A 27846-nucleotide genomic window follows, 5' to 3' on the forward strand; every position below is an offset into this window, starting at 1 on the left:
TTGTCAGGATGGCTTGTTAGTCCAAAACAAACCACTCTGTGGGGAAGCAGACTGGGTTTGAATGGCATGGTAACTCTCCATGGCTAATCTCCAATAACTGGCAGTCATGACCTGTGAATCCAGACCATGCCTGAGATTTATTCCCACATTACAAATGTTTTCCATATTACCACCACCACCACCACCACTACTATTAACACCACAAGTTTATATTCTCCCTGTAAAATTGCATCTGCATTTGTGGAAGGTTTGGTTCAGTTGAGGTGCATTCTGCAAAGCCCCTTTGTCTTCTGTGAATCAGCATTTAGTCTTGTCTCTTGAAAATGTGTTTCTAGAGATCAGACTGGTAGGCTCTCTTTTCATGGACTGAAAAAATGTGGGGTAGCCTGGTTCTAAGGAATATAGAGCTTTGAATTATGCCCAGGTACAAACAGGTAGACAGTGCAGTTGTTGTCCTGAGGGGGTCATGTGTTTGGTCCACCATCTGGATGCAGCATGCTGGACCAGCTGAAGTTTCCAAACACATTCCAAAGGCATGTTATGTAGTCCAAAAGGATGTAGTCAAAGCATGCATCATTGTGGCCAGATCAGGGTGCAATTGATGGACTAGAGAAATGAACTCCTGGCTTCTGCCGAAACCTGGGCATCCAGGTTCAGGTCTGAACCAAGAAGTACATGTAAATTGTGAACCTGACTCTTCAGGGGGTGCATAACCCAATACAGCACAGGTTGAATCCCTACTTCCTGATCTGCCTTTCTGCAAACCAGGAGAACCTTGGCACTGTCTTGCTTAACCTTCAGTTTTCTCACCTTCATCCAGTCCATTGCCAATATCAGACACTGCTTTAGAACAAGAGAAAGCTTCCTTGGATTTAGATAGAAAAGATAGATAGGGGTAGGTGGCATAGCATACTTGTGACATCAAGCTCCAAAACTCTGGAAATCATTCCTAGAAGTTTTGTATTAAATAGCATGGGGACAAGGTGGAGCCCTGAGGGATACCACAGGCCAAAGGGCAGGTTGCCGAACAGGACTGCCCCAGCAACAGCTTCTGAGATTTCCCTTTCAAGAATGACCAGAGCCATTGTGGTACAGTGCCTCCAAGTCCTACCTTAAGGAGCCTCCTCAGGAGGATACCATACCTGACAGTATCCAAAACCACTGAGACATCCAGCAAATCCAACAGAGGGTGTGCAGTTTGGGAGTGCTCCTCACCCCAGAGTTGTCCCTGGAGTCTCAGCTGGCAGCAGTGGCAAGGAGCATTTTCCTTCAGCTTCGGCTGATCTATCAACTGCACCCTTGCCTGGATGAGCACTGCCTAGCAATGATGACTCATGCTCTGGTAACTTTCTGATTAGATTACTGTAACGCGCTCTATGTGGGGCTGCCCTTGAAGATGGTTCAGATACTTCAATGGTCCAGAATAGAGCTGCCACAATATTAACGAGGATCAGCAGATACTCACATATAACGCTGGCCCTCTATCATTTACACTGGCTGCCATTTGAAGTCCAGGCACAATTTAAGGTGCTGGTGATGACCTATAAAGACCTATATGGCTTGGGTCCTGGGTACCTGAAGGAGTGCCTTCTTCCCTATGTGCCCTCCTGCCCCTTGAGATCTGAGGCAGAGGCCCTGCTCTGGGAGCCTTCCTTGAAGGAGAGTGGCCACCTGGAGAAGGGACTTATCTGTGGTGGTGCCCCATCTATGGAATACGCTCCCCAGAGAGGTTCGCCTGGCACCAACACTATATTCTCTTCAGCGTCTGGTGAAAACCTTTTTATTTTTCCACTATTTTAATGTTTAGTTTGTTTTAACTGGGGTTTTTTATCTTGATTGCTGGATGCTGTGTTGTTTTGCTATTTTATTTTTCTTTGTTGTAAGCTGCCCCAGGATGTCAAAGTGGTGGACAGGGTATAAAAGTTTTAAAACAAACAGATACATAAATATCCCTGTCCAGTTCCTGGTGTAGATCTTCCACCAAGTCAGTCAAAGAAGTCTCTGTTCCAAACCTACGCCTGACACCAGAATGAAGTGCAGTGCCTCTTGCTACACCCAGCTCCTATGTTCCTGCCACTGGGGAGCTGCAGGCATTGACCAGATATTAATCAGCTTAGCAAATTGGCAGTGTTGTGTCTCCTGAGCCCATGCCTTGAGATTTTGCAGTATATCTGAAGAATGCATCTCCTTCTCAGCACAGCTTTTCTTGAATTTGCAAACAGAGTTGGCAAGGAGAACACTGAAACGGCAACATTACATTAGATTTCCTAGAAAATTAGTTCTCTAAATTGAATGAATGGATAGATGTGCATTTACTTCTCTTTCTGACTAAGTGAGGTTGTAAAGCTGGGCATTCCTAGCTCTTTTTGCCACATAGAACCAGGAACAAAATACCCAGTCTAGCGTATTAAACGCAAGGGTAGTGGTAGCTATATGATATATGTCTGCCAATGAGTGAGATGCCATTGCAGAAACAGAAAGAGCCCATTAAAAATGCAAGAAAGAACCCACTTTGTATTTATAATTGTTTAATATGAGAGGCATTTGCACAGCTGAGGTGTTGCCAGCCATGCTTTTCAACCTTGCATATGACTATTCAGTTTTGTGACTCCTGTGCTGAACCCAGTTCATGTTGCCAGCCAATGCTAACACATTAAAAGCCAGGAGGTTTAAAAAAAACCCTGTGGTGGTCAAGGGACCATTAGGCTGCCAACTAAAAGGAAAGCTGCATACATATATGACCTGCCTGTCTGTCTAAAGGTTAAGATTCAGACACAAAATGTGTTATTGGTCTAACATCACGCCAAATCCCCCACTCGCTCTTCCAATAGGGGTCCAGAATATTTAAGAGAATACCCTCTCCTGTGTCAGCCTGCTTGGTCACTGAGGTCATTGGATGAGATGCTTGTGGAGCTTCCACATGGACCTTGGTGTGGAGTCCATTCAACACAGAATCTCCAATGAACTGGATCCCCCTCTGTGGCACTCCCTGCCTGCTGATGTCAGGCAAGCACCAAACAAATAAAGATGCTTTGTTTTCAGTGCCTGCTGAAGTTATTTGTTCAAGCAAGTTTTCCCTCACCACTCATGATTTTACTAACACCATCTGATTTTAGGTGTTCTGATTCTGTATTTGATTCTCCTTCCTTCCTTCCTTCCTTCCTTCCTTCCTTCCTTCCTTCCTTCCTTCCGTTTAGCATCTATGTCAGATAGAGTGTGCTATACGCATCCTAAAAATAAGTAAATAAATAAGATGGTGGTCTATACAGTTTGGGGCTGGCTTGGTTTTCACTGAATTCTATGGGCTAAAGCAGGGGTCTGCGACCTTTCTGGATCAGAGAGCACTTGTGGAATCTTGTGTGTTATGAATGCTCTTACAAAATGGCTGCCAAAAAGGGCAAAACTTATCATAACACAGTAATTTCCCAGAAGGCAAGGTGGCAAGACTAAAATTTGCCCAGCAACCTAAATAAAAGGCAAAAGTGTGTTCTGGCTCTTGTACGCAAAACCACTCTTTCGAACACAAATAAAGATGGTACTGTAGATCGGCATGTTGCTTTGCAGCATACATGGCACTCTCCGAACTAAAGTCATTTTTTAAAAATCATAAGAAATACAATAAAAACCAGGAGGGACGGAGGTGAACCAAGAGAGGTGCCTATATGGCCTGCAGGCAAGGCACCATTTTGGAAATTGCAGAGCTAAAGTAAATGGGATACAATTTTGAGTATAACTGAGCATCAGTTAAACCTGGGCTTCAATTAGTTTGCTGTACTGCTTGGTGCTGAAATACGGTTGAGGAGTTTAGCATGCAAATCCCCATTCAGTCATGAAACTTCTCCACCTCTTAGGTGCTTGCATTATGGAGGCGGGGAGCAGGATGCTTCCCTATTCACTTCCCCACATCATGCATAATCTGCTACACCTCTGAGCTGAATCTCATTTCAAGCCTGGAAAGAGGACAGTGTCCTCTGTCACACCTCAGGGTACCAGGCTGGCTCAGGGGGCACAGGGCGGTCGACTTGGTGCATGCAGATCTGTCCTCCTCCCCAACCTGCCCTCACCCTGCCCCAGCATCTGCTGCCTCACGCTGCCGGAAGGATAGGCCTTATCCTCATCCTCAGAAACAGCACCCAAAGTGGCTGTACCAAAGTAGGCAGGATAAGAGCAAATGAGATTGGGAGGAGCATCAAAGGGAACTCTCCAAGCTGGGGAGAGGAGCAGCCAAAGGGCGAATGGGATTCAGTGTGAAAGGGCAAATGATGCACCCGGAGGCAAAAGAGCAGAGCAGATCTGAGCTGGTGCTCTTTGACCAAGAAAGAGATCTTGAGGTTGTGGCTAACACTCAGAGAAAATGCTGAGCTAGCTAGTGCACAGCGGCTGCAAGAAAGTTACACTCCATGTTAGGCATAATTAGAAAAGCAAGTGAGGGGAAAGACCCTACGAAGACCCTACTCCCATTATAGTGCACCTCATACAACTCCCCTTACACAACTTGGTGGCATGGCCACATTTAGAGACCTATGTGCAGTTTTGGTCTTCATATGGAAAAATGGGATTTTGTAGTCTTAGAGCTTGAAAAATTGCAGCAAAGAACACTAAAATGATCAAGGGGTTGAAACACAATACAGAAGGTTACACTGTCTGGTTTTGCTTAGCAAAGGTGACTTTGGAGGGGTATGATAGAATACAAACGTAGGCATGGCATGGAGAAACTGGATAAGGGGACATTTTTCTTCTCCCGTAACACTAGAACCCAGGGTCATTCCATGGAACTTATTGGTAGGAGATTCAGGACAGATTCAAAAGAAAGTTCTTCACCTGACACATAGTTAAACTATGGAATTCACTTCCACAAATGTCGCGATGGCCAATCTGGATGGCTCGAATGGGGGTTAGACGCATTTATGGAGAACACCATGGGTGGCTACTAGTCCTGATGGCTATGTGCTACCTCCCTGTTCAGAGCCAGTGTGCCTTTACCGCTCAGGAACAACTAGAGGGACCCTTGTGCTGATGCCACATGGCTCTTGTCATGTCCTTCAAAGTGGCTTTCACTACTGGGACCAACCCCACAAAACGTAACTCTCCCCGCATGTGTCCAAGCTTGCCCTCGCCACAGATGGAGGGTTAACCAAAAGCACGGGATGGAGGCACCTCAGAGGCAATCTGCAGACCATGCTTTTGATTCCTCCCGTTTAAAATGATACAAGCACTAAGACTGGGGGCCAATAGGGCAGCGGATGCAAAATCCAGTTACCTTCCATGCTCTGGCATCCCAACAATGGGTGACCAGGAGTCAAGTTACATGGATTCAGGGTGGAAATGGGGAGCATCCTATTTTACTTGTAAGAAGAGCGCACAGGGACACTTTGCAGCCCTGCTTCCCATGGGGGGAGGACCCTGCAGGATTCCCTCCCTCCCTCACACAAGCCCCCATCCTGATGAGCGTAGCGAGGAAGACAAGAGCAGAAGATGTCTCGCCCAGGTCCGCCCCCCTTCCCATTCTTCCTCTATCGAACCCGCTGCTCCCAAGTTGGGGAAGGGGAGCCGCGCCGGTCGCCGCCGCTGGCGGGGGCGGGGTGGCCGCGCTTCCCCGTAAGGTGCGGCGGCGGCGGCGCTCTGCGACGCCTCCCGGGGCTCGGGGAGTTCCGGAGGGGACCGCCCGTGGGAGGGGGAGGCGAGGCAGGCGCAGGAGCCGCCGCCGCCGCCGCCCTCCTCCTCGCCGTCGTCTCCTGCCCCCCTTTGGCTCCGGACTCCGTCTTGGCGAACCTCGGCTTGCGAGCGCGGAAAGAGCCCTCCTCTCGGAGAGGCACGCAGGGCCCCTCCTCTGGAGCGCCGTGACGGTGCCCGTGATATGATGATGATGGGTGGCGAAGCCCGCATTTGAACTTGCGGCAGGCCAAGCGGACGGGGGCTCCTGGATGCCCGGAGCTGCAGCCAGGCTCTTCCCAGCCCGCGATCAGGTGTTCAGCCCCGGAGGGTGGGGGCGGGCACGAGGAGCAGGAGGAGGAGGAGGAGGAGGAGGAGGAGACCCGAGCCCGGAGCGGCGGCTAAGCAAGGGACTGAGTTCCGAAAGGGCACCTCTGGATTAACAGCGCGCCGAGATTTGGGTTCCTTCCCCCCAGCCTCAACCTCTTCCTTATTTTATTTTTTGGGGGGTGCCTTGCAGGCTCTGCAATAAACTGCTTTGGAAGGTAATTATTCCTTTTCCCCCCTTCTCTATTCTCTGCATTTGTCTGCTGGTGAAGGGGAAACCGATTTCCATCACCTAGGCTGGCTGTTGTTGGGTACTCTGGTTTACCTGCGAGACAAAGAGTTTGGGGGAAGCCAAGGGGGCGGGGAGAAAGCAAGCATGATGATTATTCTTCGCTTTTTTAACAGAAACCTGCAGATTTATCGCCCTGCCCAGCAAGAATTAACAATTTGGGCAAGGCAGAGGAGTTATTGGATGGGTGGGAAGCACCAAATCGAGGGTCGGGGTGGGGAGAACAAAGAAAAGTGCACAGAATGAAGTGCGTGTGGCCAGAGTAACTGAATGGAAGGCAAGGTAGCGATGGGGTTGGGGCGGCTCGCAAACGGTTAATGGCAGGGAGAAAGGCTTTGTAGGGGCTTGAATGCACAAAGCGGCGCGGGGAGGAAGGAGGTGGTGGGAAGCCGGGCGGGTTTTTGGCTGATCAGATCCGGCTGAATGGGCTGAGCGGTGCTGTGAATGATGGATCGCTTCCTTGCATGCTGAGGTGGCGAGGCGGGGGTGGGTGTCCTGGAAAGCAGTTTTCCCTCCTCTCCGGCTGGGGTAGTTGGTGGTGGTCTCCCGGGAGAGTGGGGGGAGGGGGGAAGACTACCGGGAGTCCTCCCCGGCCACACGGGCAGGCGATCACAGGGTCAGTGGGGCCAGGCGCTCCCCTTCCCTCGCCGCCCCCCTCCCCACCTCATCGTCAACTTTAGCTGGTCTCGGGCAGCATTTCCATGCTTCTTTTCATCGGCACCTCCCACCCACCCCGTTTTTGTTTTAAGACGTAGAAGTGGGAACTTTGAAGTGCTCGGGAAAGCCCTTTCGCAAAAGGGGGATCTGGAAAGAAGCAGCGCGCAGGGAAGTGATCCACACCCCCTTTGCTTGCTTTCTGGTTGGAAACTTTTCCGCTCAAGAAAGCCGTCTGCTCGCGGTAACGGTCGCGTACTGAGAGCGATCTAATCTCTCAGTCCAAACGTGCATCCGACTTGATTTCCGCCTCCGAGCCAGACTTCACAGATTAATGGTTGGGAAGGAGTTAGAAAGACGGTGAAAGTACCTGAGAGTTTTCCTTCTTGCATGGCCGTATTATTATTTTATGAACGATGCTGCTGCAAACTGACCCAGTGATCCAGATTGCCAAGCGCATCCTCCGAGAGAGGGGGCTCAGTCCGTCCCAGAGCTGAGGACAGGGCTGGCGGGTCAGGAGCGGGCGCCCCGCGGGCGGACGGGGCGGGGGCGGCGGCGGCTGCGTGCGTGCGCGGAATGGCGAGAGGAGAAGCGCCGGGCTGCGCGGAAGGCGGCGGCGCAGCGCCGGGCGCGGTTTTGGCCGCGGCGGCTTGGGGGGCGCCGCGCGCGCCGCTGCTCGGCTCGGGGGCGGCCCGGCAGGGCGAGAGTCGCGACGAGCGCCGGGAAAAAGTTCGCGAGGCGCGGCCGCTGGCGGGCTCGGAAATGTCACCGGGGGCGCGCCGGGCTTTCTCCGCGCTCCGGGAGCAGCCGCTCGTCACCCTCCCGGCGCGCAGCCCCTTCCCTCCGCCCCAGCTGCTTTCTTTTACGCGGGCCCGCGCTCCCCACCCCCATGCTTCACACGTCCTGCCTCGAGTTTGGGAAAGGACTTGCTTGCCAGATTCTTTTTCCAAGCAAGCTGGAGAACAAGAGCGCGGCTGGCCCGGTCCAGAGGCGTGCCCCTTCCCTCCCCCCCGACACACGCCTCCTCCTCCTCCTCCTGCTGGTGCTGCTGCTGCTGCAGAAGGGACGAGGGCGCTTCTGCGAGCCCTCGCCAGGCCTAGACGAAGCCCCGGCCCGCCTTCTGCTGAGAAACGCATGCGGGAGAGGGAGGGCTCCCTGCCCGCTTCTCCTGGTCAATCGGCCCGCTCTCCGGTCCGGATTGGCGACGCTTGAACAACCGGGACCCAGGAAGGGCCGGCGCGAGGCGTCTCTTGGCGCATCTCGGCGGCTGAACCTGAAATGCGGAGCTGCGGGGCTTTGGATGGATCCCTGGCTCCCCCTGCTGGGGAATGTCGCGCGCCGAGGTTGGGGCGGGGGCGCGCGCGAGAGAAAAGCGAATTCATACGAGCAGGCGGCGTTAGCTTCTGAGGAGGGCAGGGGACATACTTGCGTATTTAACGCTGGAACTGAGCCTCCGAATGCAATTACATCGGCAATGAACGCTAAACAGTCGTCTTCCAGCCCCTTCACGTTTGCAACTTCTCGCCATTCCCTACCTGCTACTCCACTTTTTCTGCTCCACTTTTCTGCGTTTTAGCCAAGCCCTTATTTTATTAAGTAGGGAATAAACGCTCCGTAGCATAAATGTTGTATGAAATGAATTTTACTTTACACACGAAAAAGCAATCGGCTCGTGTAGTTTACCTGAACTAAGCTTAATCAGATTCAGGGATCGATCCCTAATTTGTCCCGCCCTCGTGGTGTGTTTAATGCCAGAGCTCAAGTATGCAACATGTGCAAACCACGAAGAGGCGTTGGGACTGGGGCAGGACAAGGTCTGTGGTCGCCCAGTGATGCTTGGCTTCTGCGGACGAGCGCCCAGCTTGCAAACTGAAATATCAAGGCCGTGTCACCTCGTATCACTTCAGGCGCAGTGAAGTGGCTTGCCAAGCGTGGAGGGGGAATGTACACGTGTGAACGACCTTCTGAGTGTGTGTGCGTGTGCGCGCCCTTCATCTCCCCCGCGTTTCATCCGGAAATGGACAGCAAGTCTCCAAGCAGGAAGGCGCGTCTGTCGCGCGTGTGCGCCCTACCTGCCAGCGGTACTGCAGGTCAATGGCGCGGCAAATGCTTCGCGGGCGTTTCCGGGTGGGGCTGGGAAGCCACCCCGCCCGCAAGCCTGGAGAGCCGCTGCCTATGGACCGATCTAAGGCAGCGTTCCCTGCTCGCGTGCGCTTCTTGGGCAACATTTGCAGGCTCGTTCCCGCCAGGCGGATGCAATTCCAGGCAGACAGCCGTGTGTAGCCGCCTTTGCGTGCAGTTTATCTTAAGGTCACCCCGCGGGTCGCTTTTAAGGGTGGGTTCGCGGGTTAGCTTTGGAGGCTGAGTTTCCAGGATAACTGAGATCTGCTCAACAAACTCCACTGAATCTGTATACAAAGAAGGAGAGTGAGAGAGCCACCAATCCATCCAGCGGCCCTCCGGTGCATACTGCGAATCTTCGGACGCACTTCAGCTGTTGCTTTCGCTGCCTTTGCCTTGAGGGATGGGGAAGAGATGCGCTGAGGCAGGCACTAAGCCCGCGTTTCCTTTCCAAGAGAAAGAAAATTCTGTTCCCATTTTCTCCCATGGCACGGGGGATGGGTGAGGAGGGAGGGGGAATCAGCGGCGTGCAGGGAGGGTCTCGCTGCTTCCACGCCTTGCAGGCGCTGGGAAAGTGTAGCCAGACACCAGTGGACGAGGATTCCTCCGCTTGGGCGCTCTGGCAGCAGCAGAAGGGCCAAGGCGGCCCTCCTTGGGAAGGGATCCGAGGACGCGAGGGGCATCCCTCGCGCAGGAATTTAGCCGGAGCCCGGGCTCCTCCCGCGGGGACCCGGAGCGGCCCGTCGGGAGCCACGCACCCGCGGCACTCGCGTCCCCGCCCCCCCCCCGGCCGCCCCCGGCCGCGCCTGTGGCTCCCTGGCGCGCCCCGGGCCAGCTGGGAAGGGAGCCTGGGAGGTCCCTTCCTGCCCAGCCACGTGGACGGAGCGGTGCAGCCGGGAGGCCGCCGGGCTCCTTTGTCCCGCCGCACTCGGAGCATGTGGAGTTGGGAAGCGGCGGCGGCGGCGGCGGCCGAGCCGTCTCGCTCGGAGCCCTTTTGTTTCACTGGGAGGGCGAGCAGGCGGGGAAAGGCAGGCGGGACGGAGCGCAGATTTCCGTGGAGCTGCCAATGTCATCCCGCCCTGATACGCACCGGGGATGCGCCTGGCCTTGGGACATGGCGGGCAGTTTTGTCACCACACCTAAAGAAGGATATTGAGGAACTGGGCAAAGTGGAGGGGAGGGCAACTAAAATGTTCACGAGTTGGGGAAAGATGACAGCAGCGGAGCCTGTTTAGCTTGGAAAGAGGGCGAGGAAAGGGTGGCCAAAGGCACTCATGGTGTGGAGAAAGTGAGAGGGAAGCGTTTTTCTCCCTCTGGCAAAATACTAGAACCTGGTTCTTACCACAAAGCTGCTTGATGGGAGGTTCAGGACGGATCAAAGGATGCGCATCTTCATGCACACATAAACTATGGAATTTACTTGTCTGAGATGTAGTGATGGCCACCAATTTGGACCGCTGTAAAAGTGGATTAGACAAACGCATGGAGGAAAAGGTTGTCCATGGGGAGATGCCCCCTCCAGTGGCAGGGGCAGCATGCCCACTCCGCTATTTCCCGCTGGAGAGGAAGGCTCTGTTCAGCTTGGGGGTTTCCCAGGGGCAGCTGGCCGGCCCCTCTGGGAACAGACTGCTGGACTCGCTGGACCCTTGGCCTGATCCAGCAGGGCTCTTCTCACATTCTTATGCCAGGGTCGGTGAAGGGATCGGGGGAGTGTTAAAGCCCTGCCTGCTGCCCTTCAGCAACGGTGCTGGGGAAGGGAAGGGATGCACCAAGGCTTCCTGAGCACTCTGGCTGCTTAGTAAATAAGGCTGGGGGAGCACAAAGGACAGGGGGCACACATTAGTGGGGAGACTTTCACAAGGGGAGATCTTAGATGGGGTGGGAAGGCCTAGCCTATGGGACATTTCCCAGAGGAAATGCAGAGTCCTTCTGATCAGTGATGCACCAGCAATCTCCCCTGGTGTTCCCTAGAAACTCATTTGCATGAGTTTCCATGCCTCTGATAATATAGGGAGCATATAGCCACCAGGACAAGGAGCCACTGAGATCCTTATCTACTATGGATTTGTTTAATCTCCTTTTAAGGATGTCTAGGTTGGTGGTCATCACCACATCTTGTTGTAGAAAATGTCATAACTATGAGTTATGTGAAGAATGGATCGGCTGTGCAAAGAAGTAACTGGCAGGTCTGGTCTCCCACAAGAGTGCTGTAGAATCCTTGGCCCTTGGGCCACTGGCTTGACAGGCAGCCAACTTCACCAAAGTTGGGTAAGAACAGAACTAAAGTTTTGATGAATCAGACTAAGGGTCTGTCTGATCCAGCATCCTGTTTCCCACAGTGGCCAACACAGATGCTTCTATGAAGACCTCACACAGATCGAAGGGTTTTCACCCTTCCTTTGTCCACATGGTGCAAGTTTCTTGGCATCTTGTTACCCTAGGGAAACACCTCCCCCCTCCCCAGCTGACCTCCCTCAGTTCCCTTTACTGTTCACACACAGACGTGCAGTTTCTTGCAACTAATCATACTGGCACTGATTATTAGCTTCCTATAGCAGCCCTACTCTCATCTTGCTTATTGTGTATCTCTGGCATCCCTTTTCAAAGTTGTGCATTGTTTCTCTCTTCCCATACCAAGCTCCAAAGCCATAGTTCCTTATACTGGGTCTCAAATGGGCCTTCAGTTTATTAGATTTCTTTGCTGCCATCCATGTCCACACCCATGCAGCCTTTGACTGTTTTGATTTGAATGGATAATTGTGGGCTCAGATTGACTCTTCTCTTTTTAAAAAAATTTTTTGGCAGGGGTAGAGAGTTTTTGCAATAGGTAGAGACTCTGTCCTATTCTGCTTCCCAAACTCACCCCCTTTTCCATGCAGATGGTGACTTTGGAAATAGATAAGATTTGATCCTTAGATTTGATCTATAATGCTTTTTTAAGTCTTAGCCTTCATACATCACAGGAGGCCAATCAGTTCTCCAAAAAAGTCAGGAGAAAGGCCAGGGCAAAAATGACCAGGGTCAACATGGCTGCACTGACCCAGGTAATCTTCTCAGTGCTCCTTGCTGTCAGAAATTCCAAGCTGGGAACTCAGAAGGAATTTGCCATTTCTTGGGGTCAACTCAGCATCAACATTGGATGGGCAGTACTGATTTAACCATTAAACAGACCAGCTGTGAGTCCACAAGGATCAGACAGTGCTTGTATGGAACTCAGACCTGTCTTGTTTCTGGTGCCAGGAGAACTGGCAGATCCCCAGGGTCCTGGGAATGCTTCTTATACAGCAGCCTAGTAGTTGCAAAATTCCAGCTCATGGGCAGAGCTGGGTATCTGTTGTATGCTTGTAAATGGAAGCCTCCCTTCAGATATTAGGGTTGTATCAGGACAAGCAGTGGACACACAGCGATCATGGGCTTTCTCCACCGTGTGAAGCATCCATCCATGACTTTCCTTATCACCTAACAGTGGAGGGGAATGCCGGTCCCAGATCCAAGTGGGGGAAGGACAATGGTTACACAAAGCCCCCACAGCCTCAAAACTCTACTTTGGAATCCACACACATTGATATTTTAGCTTGGGGACTTATTACAGGAGGATTTTAATATGGTGCTACCTGGGATGTCTTTGCTACTAAGGACACATTCCTTGTGCCCCTGTTGTGGGGCATGGAGGTTTCCTAACTTGGCTGTTTAGATGCATCCCCTGCCAACTCATTGGTGGGAATCCCTAGTTTAGCATGGCAGCTGTTTTCAGCCCTCTAGATAGCATGCCAGGGTGCAGGAGGGAAGGAGACTGTGTTGCTAAGAAGTCTGAATGACTCCCAGCGCCACCTCCTCCCCTCTTCCCCTCTGGTACAACCTCCTTTTCTTTCCGCTGAAGTGCATTTTCATCCCCAGAAAGGTGTGAAGGGAAAATGGGCCAGGCTCCCAGCCTTCAGAGTCCCAGCTCTGAGATCACAGGGTCTCACAACTGGGGCTCTGCATAACCCCATAACCCTCCAGACATTGTGGGTGGCTAAAGGATTGCATCCTTATACACTTGAAAGATACATACCCAAGCATTTATATGGACTTACCCCTTCAAGTACAGCAATGCAGTGCAAACAATAACGCAAGCATTTATGTACATATTTAACAATCATTTGACTGTCACTGGAAGTGCTGAATATGCTTATGTCAGTAGCTTTTAAAAAGACTCAGACTTTGTTTTAACAAATAAAGAGAACAGCTGCTCTAGGGATTTTGGAGTCTATTGCATAAACAGGCATCTGCTAATGCTTACAAGTATGGAGGATGCACAGTATAAATGTATTTGAAAGTCAGTAGCAGGATGCAATCTGTAGAATACAAGGGCCTGGTTTTCTTGTAATGACAACCTGGAGTATGGGCTGAGTATTGATTGTTGCTGAATCATGAGCTGATGTTGAATAGTGAGTGGGCTGTCATTATGAGCAAACCCTGCGATGTGGTTTAACAATGGCTTTTAATTACACAGGAAGAGAACCCATAGTTTGTTGCTGGATTGCGAACTCTGGGTTGTTATGGTTAGCAGCCATAATTCAACTATAGTGCAGGATTTACACATAATGATACCCCATCATTCAACATCAATCAGTATTCAACCTGTACTCTGGGTTGTTGTTACATGCAAACCAGGTTGTCTGTTGGAATCTATCGGATATGCAAACCAGAGAGACTGCAGTCTATAGGACATCTGGGCAGTAAGAAAAGCCCTGGAGCTAATTTATTCCAGCTGGAATGGTTATTATTCTGCTTCTCTGTATCTAGACTGACAGCAGTTATAGCTTGTGCATGACAGAGGAGGGAAGAAAAAGTTTCAAAAGTTTCCCTATGACAAATTCAGCTGATATTGCCTAAAATGGGCAAATTTATTAATTCAGTTTTGTAGAATGTGATCAACCAAGGCTCCAAAAATGGTTTACATAGTGAAAACAACAACCACTAACATGTAACCAAATAAACAGTGGAGAAACATCTTAACAGACTTAAAATCAATCTTTAGCAAACCGATTAACTACAGTTTTTCTAGGAGTGAAAACGCCTTCCAGACAGAGCAGTTTGTTACATGTTACCTAAATAGAGTCACCAGGTACCCTGTTTTACAATTCTCTGTTTGAAGGTCTGCCTGGTTGAACTCCATTTTAAGATTAAGGACCACAAGAAAGGAAAGCCTGGTGGGGCCCTGAGATTGCCCATCCCCAGTTAGCACCTGGACAGGGCACCTGGTCACAATCTTCCCCATTATGTCAACATTTATTTCTATTTGAATCATAGTAAGTATGATTTTCATCCTTAATTCTGTACTTACAAAGTAGGATTGGTAGATCTGATGCAAATCTGTGTCTGCTTTGGTCCTTTCTTTTGTCAATATCTAAGTGGTTACTTTGGATAGGATTCATGTTAAGAAATGATCACAGGTAGGATTTGCTAATGCTCATGAAGAGGCTGAAACTGGAGGATAGATTTGAAAGGCAGCTGGGTTTGTCCTCTTGCACAGTTTCCTCTTGTTTCTCCTTGGGGAGCTGCCAAAGTGCAAATATGTAAGCTAGAGCCAGAATGGGGCTCTCTGAATGACACAGTGTGTTACTGAACCCAAGGAGAGGCTGTTGCACACGTGAGGCGTGATCAGCCACCATTTCCAATGATATTTCCAGCTTGTTTTGCCATGTGAACCCAGGGAACATGGGTTGTGTAAAGGCTAAACAACCCATTCATGACCTATGCTTGCTTAACCCTCATTTAACTCACACTCCCCAAGTTTGCACAGTATAACAACTGCCAAGCGGGTGTTGTGTACAGCTCATCTGAAGCTGCTCATTGGGTGTTAGCCTCTATTAGGTGCAAAAATCTAGATCAGATTTGTTTCAGACTGCAGACAGACTGCAGACAGACAAATCACTCTGTTTCTGTATTACAAAGCAGCCACTGGCATCAAGTGAAGAAGCTGACTTCTGCTCATCTTACACAAAGGGACATATTGAAAGGTCTAACCTTCCTGTCCTCACCACCCCAACTTGGCTTCCAGTTAAAAATGGTTTTGTTCTGGTGGTGGGTCACCAATTTCTTGGTCCAAAAAATAACACACTATTTAATCTATTTTATTATTGAGGTAGTTCACAGCAGCAAAATATACACAAGTGGGTATGAATATTGCACAAAATGGTTTTCCAGTATTTTCTATGTGAAGGGCAATATCCAGCAGTGTCATTGTACTAGCTATCTCGATAGGAAGAGCTGGCCACACCAAATGGAAATGGAGTCTACATTTGCATTTCTTGACTAAAACAAGTAAGGGAGCAGAAGGGAGCTCCACTGGCCTGTCCCATTCCGAGAAAATGAGCTTGAGCTAGCGCTGGGGGTTGTTCTAGCAGAGGCCAGCTTCCTCTTGCACCAAGAGTCATGCCACTAGTGTCGTCTGATGAGTGCTGGCAGGATACTGCCCCATGTCTGCACAACATGTCACCTACCAGCCTATGAAGCATATTTTTTTTTATTTTTTATTTTTTATTTTTTGATTTATATCCTGCCTTTTTCCTACAAAGGGCTCAAGGCAGCTTACATTATCTCTCCTCCTCCATCTTATACCCACAACAACAACCCTGTGAGGTAGGTTGGGCTGAGAGACTGTGACTGGCCCAAAGTCACCCAGTTGGCGCCATGGCCGAGCGGGGACTCGAACCCAGATCCTCTGAGTCCCAGTCCCATGCTCTTAACCACTACACCGCACTGGCTCTCATATATGGTGGTTTGCCAAGAACATGAGCCTGTTTCTGCAGTCCCAACCAAGCAGCAAAAGCAGGTATTTTATTAAGTCCTTGATGAGTTGCCATGCACAGCAGGTGTTGAGTTAGACATTGAACAAGTCTGAAGTATTCCTGTATCTGTATAATCCTCAGTTTCTCTAGAGAAAAGCAGATACTTCATGAGATTTCTAGAACAAAGTATTGTTAGTTTGGTGTGAAGTGATAGACTCAAGGATGAAAGTGTGCCTTGGGGTAGCCTTTCCATCATGGCATCTCCAGACGGCTTGGACTCCTGTTCCCATCAACCTCTGCCCGTATGGCCAATGGTCAGGAATGCTGGGGGCTGCAGTCATGACATCTGGTGTCATAAGGGTGGGGAGGAACAATGGCAGCCAGCACTGTACAAGGGATAATGAGTTAATCAAGAGACTGTAATTAATTGAACAGAGCCCACATTAACCAACTGTGACCAACAGAGCAATTAATCAACTGACGGCAATGTGGTAAAACTGGAAAAGTTAATTAAATGAAGAGTAGAATATTTTAGCAGTGCAATTTATGGCAAACTGAATCAGTGTTAAGCAATTAGTGGTCCATCAGATAGTCTAAAAAGATTGAAGATGAGTGACGATGAGTAATAAAGAGTGCAAGGAGGTGGTAGGCCCATTGCACTAATTTCCATCAGCTTATTAGCCGGATATGTTTAGGAAATGGATGCTTGGGATGTATTTGCATGGATGTCCCATGCATAGAACAGGGTTTTTCAGTTTCCCTGAGAGCAAGCAAAAAGCCAGAATGTTAGGGCTGCTTAGAGATGAGGGCTGGATTCACAAGTGCACTCTAACCGAACTCAGCAGAACCGAACAAGCATGCTTTGGTCACACTGCACACATTGTCTGGCGGATGAACTTGCCAAAGAGCAACAGGCAATGGGAAGGCAAAATCACATGCTGATAGCACTAAATGTGCACACAATATCCAATTAAAATATTCATTGAGGCATCAAAGGGCAAACTCCGCTGCATCCTTTTGCTTCCATTAATGCAAAAAGGTGCAGCTGATTTAGCACATATCCCAGACTCCTCTCTTAAAGAGTAGCAAAGGCAGTTGCCAGTTAATACCTTTTCTACAATCTCATTTCACTTCAGTTCACATAAAAAGACTTCAGGGCATGATTTAGTGATTAACTGAATCAGAAAGAATAACAGCTGCCTGTCTATTTTGGGCAGAAATAAAATTAGTATCTCTGTAGATCCTACTTGCAAAAAGACAAATAAGACTTTTCTAACTAAAAGGAGACCTCCAGGGTGCAGTAACTGCCGTAACAACAGATGAACAGGAAGAGGCAAAGCCATGATTGACATTGTGGTCCAGGGAGCATGGGCTCATTAAACAGGAAGACTTAGAGAACTGGAAGGTGCAAACAAAACTGTCTTTCTTCAAGAAGTACTCAAGGAATGCAACGAATTATGGACAGGAAAAGTCACCAGTGGGCCTGACTCCTGCTCATTTTTCATCCCCCCACCCACATTCATTGTAATCAGAAGGGTTCACAGTTCAAATGTGGTACTTCCAGACATTTCCCTGCATCTACTTGGGTCCAATATACTGACTTGATAAAGAGGCTGGAATTCCAGTCTGCGTTATCAGAGCATGTGCAGATGGTCACTTATCTTACCAGCTGGAGGCTGTCCTGCACATTACTGTACTGCTCCTAAGTGTGGAAAATAGTGTGCATGTATTTCCTAAAAAAATAGGGTATATGCATTACCATACGGTCACATCAGGAGAGCAGCACACATGCCCTGGCATGAGGTGCTTGGGAATAGGATAGATAGCTCTATCTGTCTTTCACTTGATGGGGGTCATCAGCTGAGGCAGCCTTACTCCAAAACCCTGGCTATGAGTTGGATTGAAGATAAGCTATTGGCACAGCTCAGTCAGCCTGGCTAGAAAAGACAAAAACTTTGACAAGACCTGTAAATACATGGCCTGTATTTCCATAATGGATGCAGATCTTCTTTAGAAGTTCTACTATTGCCTCTCTCAGCTTTGATGGAACAACAGCTTGCTTGATGAATTATCCATAGGTACCTTCTTGAAAATTATTAAATCCTCCCTTTCTCTTTCTTTATCTGACCTTCATCAGTCTCCTGAAATAAGGTCAGTTTAAGAAGCTTTACACTGACCTTGTGTAAAATTTGTAGCCAAATTTGTAGCAGAGGAGCAAGGACATGTAGAACCAACACAGTGCAGCTTCGCTTATCACCCTCACTCTGATTGGGTTGCTCCAAATGCCCTTGGAGTCAGCTGGGTCAGCCACAGGCTGCTCACTTGAATAAGAGGGGTGGCACTTGGGAGCATTTTTATATTCCTTTTTGAGTGTCTGCTATTGAAGTTGGCTGGCTAGTATCAAATGTTTGCTATAAATACACCCTTAGAGGTTAGATCTCCTGAGTGTTTTTTCTAAATATTTGATGCTTTCCCATTATATATAATTCAATGAACAGGAGAGTAGCAGTGGCAATATGACTAACTGTTAGAACAAGTCCATGACCAAAAGAGAAAAGAAAATAAAAATAAAAATGTGGACCTACACATTGTGACATTTTTACATGAGATCCATGTTGACTTTCCTTAAGGTGTTGGCTTCTTCCAAGCTGGAACATGTAACACAGAAATTGAACTTTGAAAGAGGAAAATGAAAGAGAGGGAGAAAAACGATGTAAAACGTGGGGTGACCCGGTGAGCCATACGTGTTGCCATTTGGGCAAGTTTCTCTCCGTCTGGCACAAGCATCTGCCATTTTGCCTGGAGGCTTGAAGGCACCTGGTGAAAAAGTAAAGCTAAATTTAGGGCACTTGTTTGTTCAGTATAAGTCTATGATTGCAATTTGTAAACCTACCGGTCTGCAGAGTTTGCTACTGAAATGAATGGAAATGTTTCGGGTTGAATCAGAGTAATATCTGAGGACAGCAATAGGTCAGTTGGACCTGCTGACATATCACAAAAAACAAAAAGGGTACCAATCTGCATAACATTTGCATATATCAATTCATATACATAGCTAAACACTTGGAAGTAGTAAGTATAATTTCAATAGAAGTACGATTCATTTCACCATAGTGGAGAGGCAGATCTGGGTGTGTCTATCTGCAGTTCCATTCCTGGCAATGGAGATCTTCAAGGTCCTTCCTTATACTTCTTTGACTTTGACCTTATACTCCAACTTTGGTTAGACTGGACATGTTGTTCAAGGGAGGGCATCTTCAAATAGGGAACTGTCCTCTGCCAGTCCCCTCATGATAGAGGATTGTTGTTGTAAAGTAAGACACGCAACTACCTGAACTAGATCCTATATTTTGCAGATTGGGTCACAGGTTTCCATATAGAGAAGGTCCTTTCTGTAGCCGAGAGTCTTGAACTTGGCCACAGTTTCAGGGGTAACAGAAGAGGAGCCCTGTATTTCTCAGCTGGACAAGGTTGTGTTAACATAAATAACACTGTTACCCAACCCTGGTATTATTTGTTGATTATATTTCTATGCCCTTTTCTGGAACCAACCAAGGTGGTTGGTTGAATCAGCTAAGTTGTACTTTGCAATGTCATTTTGATTCTGTGGCATGTTATTAGCATGAGAGGCTCCTCTGGACTGTAGCATTAGTTTTCTGTGAAGTTCAGCAAGATTTGGGGTCATTAAGTGGTCATGTTTTCCTATGGCATAAAAAAGCTAGAATTCAAAAGTCAAATATGGTAGAAGATTTTGGGACAAGTCCTGAATTTTTACAGAATTTAAGATGAAAATTCCTCCTTTCTCAGCCTTTGTGTTGACAGTTCATTAACTTTTTCTCTACAGAAGGTCTGATTCACTGAGGAAGCAAGCTGAGCAGTATGGCTGCTGCACTCTTCCCACACTGCACCAAGATAATACATGACATGAATTAACCTATCTGAGATGATACCCATTTCACCTAAGATTACAGTCATCTTTAATCTTCACGGCAGCAGGACTGAGAAGTCCTGTCTCAGATTATTCCTTGTCTAATTTGAAGGCAGTCAGTGGCAGTACAGATGGAGTACACTGGCTGCATCATTAAGAAAAATGAAGTCGTTGCATGCCAGGACCAGCAGTCCTCCTTTCTGCAGTCAGTTTACATGATCTGAAATATGCACGTGATAAGAGAAGAGCACATGCATGCACATTTTAGAAGGAACTCAATCAACTGACCTGGGGATGGTCGCTGTAGTCCAGCAAGTTGCCAGGGTCTAATGTATTGCCCCTTCTACTACCACTATGAGCCAGTCTGGTGTAGAGGTTAGAGTGCTGGACTGGGCCTCTGGGTTCTAGTCTCCATTCAGCCATGGAGCTCACTAGATGGCTTTGGACTGGTCTTGTTCTCTCAGCCTAACTGACCTCACAGGATTGTTGCAAGAATAAAATGGAGAGGAGAACCTTGCAGGCCATTCTAAGGGAATGCAAATGTAACATAATAGCAATGGAGGAGGAGGAGGTGGTTGCATTAATTGGTTTCAGAGTGCTATTATTATTATTACATTATATTTCTATACCGCCCATACCTGAAGCTTTCTGGGTGGTACACTACATTTAAGTCACCCATCCAGATTTCAACCAGGCCCAGCCCTGCTTAGCTTCCAAAATTAGGGAGGATCAGGCACTTCAGGCTATACAGAAGCTCATTAATTAAAATTACTAATATAGCATAAAAATATACAGTAATATGGTAAGCTAACAGTGCACAGTCCTCTGCATGCTCGCTCAAAAGCAAGTTTTCCTGGTTTTTATTTCCAGGTAGGTGTACTGCCTTAGATAAGAAATAAAAATACATCTTAAAAGCAACAATCAATCAAATACTACATGCAACTAAGTAAGGAAAATGAATTTCAAAAATACTAGAAGCAATATGAAGCCATTGTTTCAGTCCTATCCAGTGAGTTTTCATTTTTAGAACCAAGTTACAAGAACATTTCCATTCTATTATGCAACAAATCTGCTGGTTGGTTCAGAAAAGGGAAGAAATCCTCTATTTAGCTTCCATTTAAAATCTGATTTGGTACTAACTGGAGAAAGTCACTGTGCCTGCATTACCTGCATTGTGGTGTTTCCTTAAATGACATTCACATTGCATGAAACTGAGATTATAACGCTAGTTAATCACAAAAACAAATCAAATTAATGCAAAACCCAGTTACAGGTAAAATGTCAGGTATTATAAACTGAGATCTGTGAAATATTTCAGTGGATGAATTTGGACACTACAATAGTGACATTAACTCTTAGCTCAGTAATGTGCTTTGCAATGGGACTTACAGCCAGCCTCCCAGCAAAGCATGTGTTCTTGGCGCATCTGCAGGTGAGGCTTGGAACGCTTCCTATACCCAGTCAGCTCCTCAGAGTCCTCTCCTCATGCAACACCCCGTGTGGCACCACTCGATTTTCAGGATGCCTTGAAAACAAAGTAAAAGGGCTGTAGTGCTTCTGTCGTGTTCCAGAGTGCCCCAAAGAGTCAAACTGCTTGTTTGCAATCAAAATGTGATCCTTTGCGTGCTCCAAAGTTGAATGCTAAAATGGTCAAATGTAGCTTGGCCTTTGGACACTGTGTGGCACTGCTGATGCCATTTCCCCTCACACAAAACAGTTTTCATATTTTTTTGTTACCATGGTAAAATTGAGTGGCATGGGGGTGGGTGGGACTACACTGGGGGCTGGTAAGCACTGCCTGTACTACCTCTGGTATAGACAGTATGGAGCTAAATGGACCTACACGCAGCTTCCTTTCTTGGGTTACAAGGAGAATCGATTATTCCAGCATTCACCTTACAAATGCATCTACCATAAACCACAGCAAATAAAATCAGTAAATCAGTAATTTCTTAGAAAGCCCAGTGTTCCTACCCAACCATCCTGTCTTGGACAACCTGGCAGCTGTAAGACTTCTTCCTGTCCAACATGCGTCAGATTGCAGCAATACCCGGTAATCCGAACCATCCCCACTCTCAACTAGTAATGCAAAGGGGGAGCAGGGAAAGAAAACATGATTCTGAAAGGAGCAAGACATGCTTTGGGCAGCAATGTGGCACCTGAGGATATGTAGGTATCTTCTAAGATTAGCAATTGGGATCAATTAGTATGCATCAGAGACTTGAGGCTCTGAGCCCAAATTCCCCCATTGTCCATACTCTAGACAAAGCTTGCTGGGTGGCTTATACGAATATATACCATTGCATCTGCTAAAAAATCATCAAGGTTGTGTACCTGACTATCATACACAGTCGTTTCTGTCTGAGAAGGAGCTGTCACTTGGGGCAAATACAGCAAAAGGTGAAAAATAAGCACTCATCTCTCCTGAGGGTTATATAGCACTCCAGACCATCTGAATAAGCCGAGTGTCAATGCAGAATTTAGGAAGACATCCAAAGACTTGTTCCAGCAGGAAATGCATTTGGATTGACTCACAGGAGTCTGAAGAAAAGACAATTACTTTGCTTAACTTTGGAAACAACAAAGGGTTAAGAAAAGGCAATTAGGAGATCGTTTAAAAAAAATGGAATCAGGTTTGAAATCTTTCCTTAGAATAATCACCACTATATTTCTAATCATGTTCTACTAGAAGTCTAGTCTTGCAATGAGTGCAAATGCAGTGCTTTCTGAAACATTTTGCCTGCATTCCTCTGCCAAAATGATACCTGGCTGCTTTCATCATGACTGAGCTTCAATCCAGATAAAGAAATGGGTCTTTTTTATTCATTCTTCTGTTTTTAAAGCTCTTTATAGCTTATCCAGCATTTTTTGGGGTGTCAGGTTTGTGAGACTATAGCTCCCATCATCCACAGCTTCCTGAATTATGAAGGGCACCAGTGTGGGGGATGTAAAAGCTGTGGTTTTACAACAATGGTCCTGGTGTTTGTTTAGTGTTTGGTATCAGAAATCTCTCCTGAAAACTGGCTGTAGCTGTGTTTGTATTGTCAGGCTTTCAGACAAATGTGCACTTCTTGCAGACTAGCAAACTAGGAAATGATGGTAAGACAGATCAGGATCAGAGACAGAAAGGTAGCTAGCCAAGGCCCAGAGGGGAAGGCACAAGGCAGGTAACCCTGTGCAGACCAGGCATGGGGACTACATATAGGAGGAGTTTATGTGGGTAGTTGTTTGTGGTTGGCTGAGTAGGAATGTGCTATGAACCAGGGGCTCAGGCCCTCCTCTCTCTCTCTCTCTCTCTCTCTCTCTCTCACACACACACACACACACACACACACACTTCCACAGCACAAATTTGCATGTATTAATTTATGTATGTTCTAAAGTCTCTCCCTCCCTCTCTATTTGTGTGAGTGAGAAAAAACGTTTAAAGGATCCTGTATCCTAAGGACACTGCTCTTCGTAAAAGGGGATGCATGGATAGGGGAGAAGAGGGCATCCCGTGGCAGAAGGATGCAAGAAGTGGAGCAGAAGTGGATCAAGAACGGTGCAATCCAGGGCTTCCCGGCCCCTCTCCCTTCGTTTTATGCAGTGCCCATGGAAAGCAGGATGGTGGTACAGGCCTCCTGGGGATTCTGGGCTCCAACAGAATAATGCGAGGCCTAATGCCACACCTGGGGGACTGTCCTGGAAGGTGGCACATGCATGCTCATGCACCTGTGACTTAGTTTAGCCCCAGGGTCTGTTGTGCCATGCCTCACCCCTCCTGCTTGCCGTGGTTTGCTATGTCATGAGCCAGGAGGTAGCACCAAGAGTACCAAACGGTCACCCCTTGATGGCTAGGTGTATCCATTCCAATCTCTTAATCAGTGAAAGGGATGCCACAATTTAATCAGGCATGGCAATGTATGGGCATGCTGCCTAAAAGCAAGGCTTGTTCCTTAAGAAATATTTGTTTACCCATATATAAAAGTATGTAACTGTAATCCACTGAAATTCATATGATTAGTCAATTAGGGATGCAACTATATGAATGCTTAGACAGAAAAAAGTCCTACAACTCCGAGTTTTCCCCAGGAAGCAAGATCGGTAAGGGAATGCTAGGACTCATAGGATGTTTTAATGTCTAAGCATATGTAGGATATATCCCTATGATTTCTTTAATCATATAATAGCTGTAGTTACAACCAATGGCAAATGACTACCATGTACATGTAATTACCCATAGCGAGCATGTAGAGTAAATGCCATACATAGTCAGCATATATGGTGAGGGCTTTGCAATTCATCCTTCTCTGAAGATCCCATTGTCTGATAGTACTGTTCAAAAATCAGTATAAGCATTAATTTACATATGATGGTGTGTTTGTCAGCACATTTTAATTACAAGTTTGCAGTTCGTGCAGGGCTTTTGCAATTTGCTTCTCTGTTTTCTGCATGCTGGAAAAAAGAGATAAAATGTAATTCTGGATGCCATCTAATGCCTCGAAGTCAGTGACAACGTTCCACTGAAAGATCAGGTCAACTTGTGTATAGGGAAATGCTGACTGTGCCCATTAGTACTCCAGGACTCCAGGCTCCTTTAAATGAATACTATGACACAAGTATAATTTTCAAGGCAATCACATCAAAAATGACTAATCTGAGATGTTATGTGTTTCCTTTTTGAACCATTCTCCTGATTTGAAAAGCATCTCAGACTGCCTATTATGATGTTTGAACTGGGGTGTACCCATACAGAATTCCAGTAACTTTCTAATCTGTGTAACATTGGATAATGCATGGGATAATTGGAACTCAGCTGTAGATTTGAAACTAACACTACAATCCTATCCATGCTTAAGTGAGAGTAAGGCTGCCTCCAGCCTGAGGGACTCCTACTGCTAACAGTCAGAAGGCATTTTGCAGCAATTTTGGTTTTTCCCCTTAATGGATTTTCTGTGGTAAGGAAAAAGATGGAAGAAGTGGTGAGAAAACACAGGAGGGCTGGGAGTGAATGATGACTCTCCCACACCGTTACATTCTATGAAAGAAGCAGCACAATTGTGGGATAAAAGTCTCACCTGGAAGTCACCTGAGATGCACTGAATATAGGCTGTAATTTCACTTAATGGTAAACAAAACTTGAATTCTGTGGGGCTTACTTTTTGAGTTGATCTAGATAGGACTTCACTGTTAGAGGGATACTTTCAAATAAACATACATAAGCTTGCACTGCATGGCTGCAATTTGGTGCCTCCTTATTTGGAAAAAAAATCTCATTAAACTCAGTGGGATGTACTTTTACATGGGATTGGATTGAAAAGTCTGTTTTCAATTGCAGTTTTCAAATGAACTACTGCTATGCTTAAAATTTGCATAAACTGTACATGGACTGAACATTGTGCATTCCACCTAACATTAATAGCTGGATTTTATAAACCAAGATTTTGAAAACAATTTCTGGAAAGAAAAGATTAAAAAATCCCAGAACCAGATGGTGACTAGCTATTGTTTATTAATTGGGGGTTATTTCTCTCTTAATGCTCTTCACACTTAGTCAACTAAGGATCATAGTTGGCTAATCAATTGGCATTGCTAACATCGCTAAAGTATTTGCATAGTGCACATTCTTTCAAGAGAATAAGCACACATCATATTAAGTACACCAATGATGGTTGCAGTCCAGCCAAGTTAACCACACTTTCTTCACATTGGCTAATGGAATCTAAGAATGCATTACCGCGGACTGGCTTGTAGCCCTTGTCTTACAATATCCACTGCTTATGAAAATGACTAAGATCAGCAGTTAGAAGAGTTTATAATGACAAACACTTGCATAAAGTTTCAATTTCTGTATACATTTTCATATTATTCCTGAAAGGAAAAAACCCGAAAAGTTAATTTTGGAAGGAGAAGCTTATAGTCAACAGCTATCAAAATATCTATGGACTAAGAGCATGGGACTGGGACTCAGAGGATCTGGGTTTGAGTCCCCCCTCGGCCATGGAGCCAACTGGGTGACTTTGGGCCCGTCACAGACTCTCAGCCCAACCTACCTCACAGGGTTGCTGTTGTGGGGATAAGTTGGAGGAGGAGAATGATGTAAGCTGCCTTGAGCCCTTTGTAGGAAAAAGGCAGAATATAAATCTCAATATAAAATAAAAAATAAATAAATAAATTCCCATCTAGAAATATTGCTAAGAATGATATTTTCTTTAGCATTCACTGTATAAATAATAAAACAATTTGTTTGGAAACAGTTAATATAATAGGAAGCTGTGGGTAATTGGAGAATTGGTGTAAGGTTACTTTAAGATCCGAACCTGGTACACCTTGTAAGATAAAATTTTTAATGTATTGAAGGAAAAGATGCAGGCAGCTGAGTGAAAACAAGCACAAACACATGAGTACAACTGAAGATGGTTAGTCACAACTGGAATCCTAGAGTATCTGTATACTACTATATGAGAATCATGGTAGTTATATCCTACCATGCAGAAGTCTTGGGATCCTGGAGTTACTTAACTCAGGCTTCTCCAATTTGTGGTCCTCTGGAACTTTTGAGGTCCAACTGCCATAATCCCTTACTTGTGGCTATACTGGCTGGGGCTGATGGGAGTAGACAAGTAGATAGATCTTTTGACTGGGGACAGCCTTTTAGTTAATTGAAAGTTGCTGAATTGATTGTGTTTACTGATTCGTTGATGAACAGCAGCATCCAGCATGGCTGCCTGTAACCTTTCAGTCCTTCAGGTCTCCTATCAAGGACAAGAGAAACATGGAGGTGAAGGATACATCTGTGCTTCTCCAGTCCTGCAAAAGGCTTAAACTTCTGATCTGGGATACCTTTTTTTTTTTTTTTTTGCAAGTGCTCACAAGGAGGTCAAGCTAAGATACTGCCAGGATAACTTCTATCCTGCAGAAGCCTTCCTTCCTTGTCTTCCAACCTTGTAGGCACAGCCAGTGTGGTTCTTTCTGAGACAGTGGCAAGGGTGGAGTGACAGCATTTGGAAGTGTATTTCCAAGGTTCCAAGGAGTTGGGTCCCAAATTTGCCCAAGGCCGTCTAAACTCAATGTAGCAGCTATAGGATTGAACCCTCACTGTTTCTGGCCTACTTTTAAAATGCTTGATAACATAGGTCATGATCAAGAAAAAAGTCAAGGAACATATTTCATGAAGACCATGAGTGAAATTTTGACCTGTGGACACTAAAACCTTGGTCTACAAGGCTAGAATGAAGTCAAGAAAATGCGTAATTTTATAAATTTATATAATTCCTACAACGAGTAACAACAACACTTAATCTATTTTGTGTTTGCATTGCTTGTAGGTCAAGATGTTTAAAAAAATATTATGGATGTGTTGGACCTTGGCCATCGCACATGCGCTTCGCAAAGGTAAGGGCTTCATGCAGGGAAATATGTTCTGAAGTTTCCCTCAGAGAAGTAGAGAAACTGTCCTTTCAGTAACTGGCAAATCGCTTCTGAAGTAATTAGTCTGACAGATAATACTTTTAATTAGACATTTCTGGTTCTTCTGCTTTGATTGGGGATACACAAAAATAAAGGAAAACTCTTTTATACCATTAGGATTGGCTACTTCTTTTCTTCTGTTAGGGGCTGAAACATGGCCCTCTGACAATGAAGTATTTAAACAGCAAGTATACAGAGAAACAGCAGCTGATGAACAAAGGCAGGGAGTGCCTGCTAGAAAAGAAGATGGCCGTTCTTTTCTGAGATCATCTCTTAGGCTGAGACAGCGGATGAGAGAGTGTGCTCAGATTTTAAGTGCAGTGGTAGAACACACAACTTGCATGCAGAAAGGCACAGGCTGTTGTTGTTATTACACTGCATTTCCATATTGCCCAGCAGCCAAAGATCTCTGGGTGGTTCACACAATCCAGAGGCTGATTATCTAGGGTCACCAAGTAGAACTGGGGAAGACAGAGAACCATATGAAGGTGCCTTAAACTGAGGAAGGGCACTGGTCCATCTGGTCCAGCATTGTCACCACAGACTGGCAGCTACTCTCCAGGGTTTCAGGGAGAATTCCTTCCCAGTCCATAAAATTGGACCAGGGAGACCCTTCTGCATGCAAAACATGCACTCTGCCACCGAGC

At 46.7% G+C, this 27846-nt stretch overlaps 1 protein-coding gene across 1 annotated transcript in view; it reads left to right on the forward strand.

The window, feature by feature from the left end:
* The first annotated feature begins 5991 nt into the window (after window positions 1–5991).
* The window catches only part of VCAN (versican), a 147055-nt gene continuing 125200 nt past the window's right edge, over window positions 5992–27846 (forward strand). The window contains exons 1-2 of the mRNA XM_044446193.1: window positions 5992–6197; window positions 27058–27124. Coding sequence (XP_044302128.1) covers window positions 27064–27124 — 61 coding nt within the window. The 5' untranslated portion in view covers window positions 5992–6197; window positions 27058–27063. The remainder of the gene's footprint in view (window positions 6198–27057; window positions 27125–27846) is intronic.

This window comes from Varanus komodoensis, unplaced genomic scaffold (genome assembly GCF_004798865.1).
Source record: "Varanus komodoensis strain SLA01 unplaced genomic scaffold, ASM479886v1 scaffold5, whole genome shotgun sequence".
Taxonomy (NCBI): domain Eukaryota; kingdom Metazoa; phylum Chordata; class Lepidosauria; order Squamata; family Varanidae; genus Varanus; species Varanus komodoensis.